Source organism: Belonocnema kinseyi, chromosome 1 (assembly GCF_010883055.1).
Source record: "Belonocnema kinseyi isolate 2016_QV_RU_SX_M_011 chromosome 1, B_treatae_v1, whole genome shotgun sequence".
Classification (NCBI taxonomy): Eukaryota; Metazoa; Arthropoda; class Insecta; order Hymenoptera; family Cynipidae; genus Belonocnema; species Belonocnema kinseyi.
Window position 1 is genome coordinate 25,115,321 of NC_046657.1, and position 5,266 is coordinate 25,120,586.

The following is a 5,266-nucleotide window of genomic DNA, read 5'->3' on the forward strand; positions in this document are numbered from 1 at the left end:
GCAACAAGGTAGAAAGAAAAAACGGTTTCTTTTCGCCTAAAAACGGCCAAAATGTGAATTTGTTTATATAATTTGTTTATAAAATAAAAAAATAACATTTAAGGTTAAATTTAAATATTCACGTATCATCCTCACAATGAAAGCAAGCAATTTCAGAGCAGAAATATACGTTGAAGCCGAATAACCCTTAATGTCGAGTATTTGCTAATACAATTTGTTTATAACAATTAACTATGCAAGTTAAGAATTTTTTTATATTTCTTATACCTCTGTGCACTAAATTCAATGGACGAGAAGTATAAGAAAAATTTTGTCTAGAAGATAAAAAATGAAATTAGAAAAATCGACATTTTTTTCTATGTTTGCATTAAAATAAAAATTAAATAAACAAAAAAATAAAAAATCTACTCTCACCATTTCTGCAAAATTTAGTTCTGAATTAAAAAAAAAAAATTCTAAAATCGGTGCATTATTGCGTTCTAAATGTCATTTTGAACCTCGTTTTCCGATTTCACCCCACTGTGCGACGGTCCGATCCGTGGGAAGGTAAATAGCGTCGACTGTATTCCGTACACCATGGGTATATACACGGTGGTGGTTTGCTCCTAACCAGCATAAAATGCATAAAATTTTCAATTAATGCTGCAGATTTCAAGATTCCCGCCAACTCTCTGACTTCCATTGTCAAGAACAAGGAGAAGATTTTGATAGTGATAGAAAAAGCTGAATTCTTCGCAGTTCACTTAGGATACAAAGACTTCAAAGCTACCTCTGGTTGGATAGAAAAGTTTAAGAATAGAAATGGAATAATCTATAGGACATTAAATTGCGAAAGTGCTTCTGTTTCGAAAGAAGACTGCGAAAAGTTTCTCACCGACATTTTGCCTAGCTTGTTAGAAGTTTATGCAATAGAAGATATCTTCAATGCAGATGAAACAGGTCTTTTTTTCAAATGTTTACCAGATAAAACTCTGACATTTAAGGGCGACACTTGTCATGGTGGTAAAAAAACCAAGGATCGTATTACTGTTATGGTCTGCGCTAATATGTCTGGTAAAGAAAAACTAGAGTTGCTGGTAATAGGCAAATCTAAGAATCCACGATGTTTCAAGGGAGCCAAGTCCTTACCAGTGCTTTACGGGAGCAATAAAAAAGCTTGGATGACTAGTTCAGTTTAAAATCCATAAAGGTGGTTCATTTACCACCAAATTCAACTGCAAAATTGCAACTAATGGATCAAGGAATTATTAAGAACCTTAAAGTTAATTACCGGCGGAGAATTATAAAAAGATTGCTCAAGGCTTCGGATGAGAAAATGGGGTTGACTGATTTGAATTTATTGGATGCTATTTTCGACTTGAACAAAGCTTCGGCTAATGTCACAAGTGATAGAATTGCGAATTGCTTTCGGAAGGCTGGCTTCGTGAAAACTGACGTGATAAATCTTGCAACACAAGAACAAGACGAAACTTTATCGGATGCTACTTCTGAAGAGTGGGATGATCTACAAAGAATGTTGGGCTTCACAGAAGTAACTTTTGAAGATTTCATTGATGTAGACACTAATATCATTATTGCTAGTCAACCTACAGATAGTGAGATATTTTATAGTATAAAGGCACAAGAACCTTCAAAATCTGATGACGAGAATGATGCCGAGGATCAGGATGTGGAACAACCAACAAAATTGAGAGATGCTGAAGTTGGTTTAGCAATTGCTCGCAGGTTTCTTTCTGAACAAAGTTATATGCCGAACACAATCTTTGCTGCTTTAGACATGGTTGAAAACTTCTGCCAGAGAAAGAGTTGCATCAAACAGAAAAAAATTACTGACTGCGAACAAATTATTTTTACGTTGGATAACTCATTGCTAATTTCAAAATTCTCCAGAACTGACATAAACATAATCGCATATCACTAAATTCTCCCAATTCCTGATCCCTCTGAGCCTGTCAAAATTTTCACGTTTGATTATTACTGTTTTGGCATTATAATATAAACTAAAAAACATTTCCACACTGCCTGCATCGAATGTATTTTGAGAGAAATTCATAATATGTTATCTAGGACGTATAATAAACGTATGAACGAATTATGTGCGTTTATACTCTTATGTTCGATAATTCGAATTTTCGATAATTCGAAGTTTTTCTCGGTCCCGGAGTACTTTGAATTATCGAGGTTTTACTGTACTTACTTAAAATATGACATTAAACAATTGAAAATTTTAGAATAAAAGTTGCCATTTGTAATACATGGATTAAAAATCAAGTCTGAGGAAGCGCCTGAAGAGCCGATTTCAAATATTGCAATTCATTATTTTTCATAGTGCGGAGAGAATATTTAAGTTGAAACCCTTTTTCTATTTTACTGATAAAGGTTAGGAGCATCGTTTGTGGTAATTTGAATTTTTTACGATTTGTCGATGCAATCAATATATTTCCATTTTTGATAACGGAGACTGACTCACAACTGAGTATGTTGCTATTTCTTATCGATGGAATATCTAAAATATGCACCTTAATGTTTTTGTGATATTTCTTATTTTGTATTACTAGGGATTTTGTCTTCCCTAATGTTTTATCCATGCTTTTAAAGATTGGTTATAGTTGGTATGGTTTAAACTTTTTTTTAATGGACTAATGCACCAAATCGATTAGTGGTGTTAGTTTTAGCGTTTGACGTTTCGAAGCGCCACAATTGTTGATTTATTCAGCACAGCTAAAGTTCTGAAATGCCCAACAATATCAGTCAAGCAAATGCTCTCGAGAATATCCTCAGCATTTAAGCTTGAACAGGGCATTCATGGAGCATTTACGAGAATTAAAAGCATTTATTGTTTAAATAAATATACATAATGATAGCTACAAATATACAACAACATTCTAGAGTGAAATAAACATATCCTTTTTTAATTTTTCCAATCACATAGTTGCTACCGATCAGATTATTCCAGAAAGTCAAGGAATATCAGTACGAGCCTGAAAGATTTAGGGTATTTTAGAAAAACTGAAGTTGAAGTAAATTTTATTATTATGTTTAAAAATCGTAAATATTTGATTGAAATTTAATCTCTTTCGGTTAAGGGTTTCAACTACTTTTTTGAACATGAATTTTTTTCGTAAATTCAACTATTTTTGTGTAAAATCAAAATCCTTTTTGGACGAAATATCAAATATCAGGTTTTCCGTTGGAAATTCATCTTTCTTGTTAGAAATTAAATTTCAACATTTATTCCATTATTTGTGTAGAAATTCCTGTACCTTATTAAAACTTCGAATTTGTGGGAAGATATTTAAGCTTTTGACAAATCGATACTCTTTCTGATGTAAATTTCATTTTAAAATTTAAATATTTAATTGAAAATTTATGTAATCTCTTAAAAAACTTGTCTATTTTGGTGGAAAACTCGTTTTATTGGTTGAAGATTGATTTTTTAGTTTAAAATTTTTGTTTTTTTTCTGATTTAGAATTTTTTTATGAAAATATATTTCTTCTATTTTTTCTCGAGAATTTATCCTTTTTTTATCAAAATTAAATTTTCTTGGTTAGAAATTATACTATTTTTCTTAAAAGTTTACTTTGATTTTACTGAAAAATAGGTCGTTTTTACTGAAAATTTAATTATTCTATTTTTAGTCGAAAATGAATCTGGTTTAGGTGAAAATTAACCTATCTATTTATTGAAAATGCATCTTTTTGGTAGAAGACAACTTTCATTAATTTCACCTTGATCTTTGTTATCAAAAATTAATTTCTGTAGTTAAAAATTTAACTATTTTGTTAAAAATACTTTATTTTCTGGTGGAAAATTTATTTTGCTTACAGAAAATTTCAGTATTTTACTTTTGCTAGTAAATTTATCATTTTAGTTAGAATTCAATTAAACTATTTCATTTTTGTGGAAAATTGACTTTTTTGATAGAAATGTAACATTTATGTTAAAAAATGTTCTGTTTTGTAGAAAATTCAACTATTCTATTTTTTGTTAGGAATTAATGTTTTGGTTGAAAATAAATATTAAGTTAAAAATTCGTTTCTTTTTACAGAAAACTGATCTTTTGCGTTGAAAATTTATCGCTGTTAAAAATTAATTTCTTCGACTAAAAAACCGTTTCTTTTTAGTAGAAAGTGAATTTTTTTAAACTGAAGATGTAAATATTCTATTTTTTCTCGAAAATTAATATTTTTAGTTGAAGATTAATTAATTATTCTGAAAACTCAGTTTTTGTTTGTAACTATTCTAATTTTGAGAGAAAATCTTCATCTAACTTTTTTCTAGAAAAATTCAGGTTTTTGGTTTAAGATTCATCATTTTATTTGAAAATGCATTTCTTACGTTCAAAATTTCACTTTTTGATTTGAAAATTCCAATAAAAATGTTTGAAATGTATTTATAAGCATAGGTTTGTTTGCATCGTTATTATTAATTCTCTAGGTGTATGATTGATTTTACAACTAAAAGAATTTAGAAATTGGGATGTTGCAGCAATCCTGAAAAAGGCACTGTTTAATGCTAATAATATTAGGAATTACTTTGACTTCTTTTCCCATTTAAATTAAGCACCATTCACAACTAAAATTCTGATAAATGCTCATTAAATCTTCAAAACACATAAAGATCGAGCATGTTCTCGATCATATTTTCATACCCGTGAGGATTTCTCAGAGCACTTGAAGTCTTTAGAATAAAACTAAGCACAGCAATCGTCTGATTTTATTAAGGATAAATATAAGACAAGAATATATTATATACTTGTTATTATTATTTAATAATAATATAAAAAGATTAATGAACAGTTTTTGGTTCTCCACAAAAATGTGGCTACATGAGTAGTGCCATGATGCTTCTGCGGTAATGATATAATAATAATCTAAGTTCAGCATGACATACACGGAGGGAATTTTCATAGAGCCGTTGACACAACAGTGTCACTTCTCTTCAATAGAACGGCCCAACTCATTCGGGAGAACCATTACCCCGAACAAGCTGAACCGTTTGATCAACAGTATAGTCAAGCCGTTTTGCAAACGCGGTGCTTGCGGCACAGTTTCGCGCTTGCGCACCTTAGGAAAATATAGCACACACATTTCGAAACGGCTGATCTGCGTAAGTTCGGGGTAACTAGTGCCCACATCTGGAGCGGACGCCACACCAAACTGAAGTACAGGCGATGATTGTCTTAAAGCGTCTTCTTCATATTTGGTGAGTGCGGCTTGAAAACTTCGACCTTACGTACGTACGGGGCCAAGTAGTCAATACCTT

At 31.0% G+C, this 5,266-nt stretch overlaps 1 protein-coding gene across 1 annotated transcript in view; it reads left to right on the forward strand.

Moving 5' to 3' along the window:
- The window catches only part of LOC117177157 (tigger transposable element-derived protein 4-like), an 8,887-nt gene extending 7,709 nt beyond the window's left edge, over positions 1–1,178 (forward strand). The window contains exon 2 of the mRNA XM_033367664.1: positions 649–1,178. Within this exon, the coding sequence (XP_033223555.1) occupies positions 649–1,178 (530 nt within the window). The remainder of the gene's footprint in view (positions 1–648) is intronic.
- Positions 1,179–5,266: the final 4,088 nt, after the last annotated feature.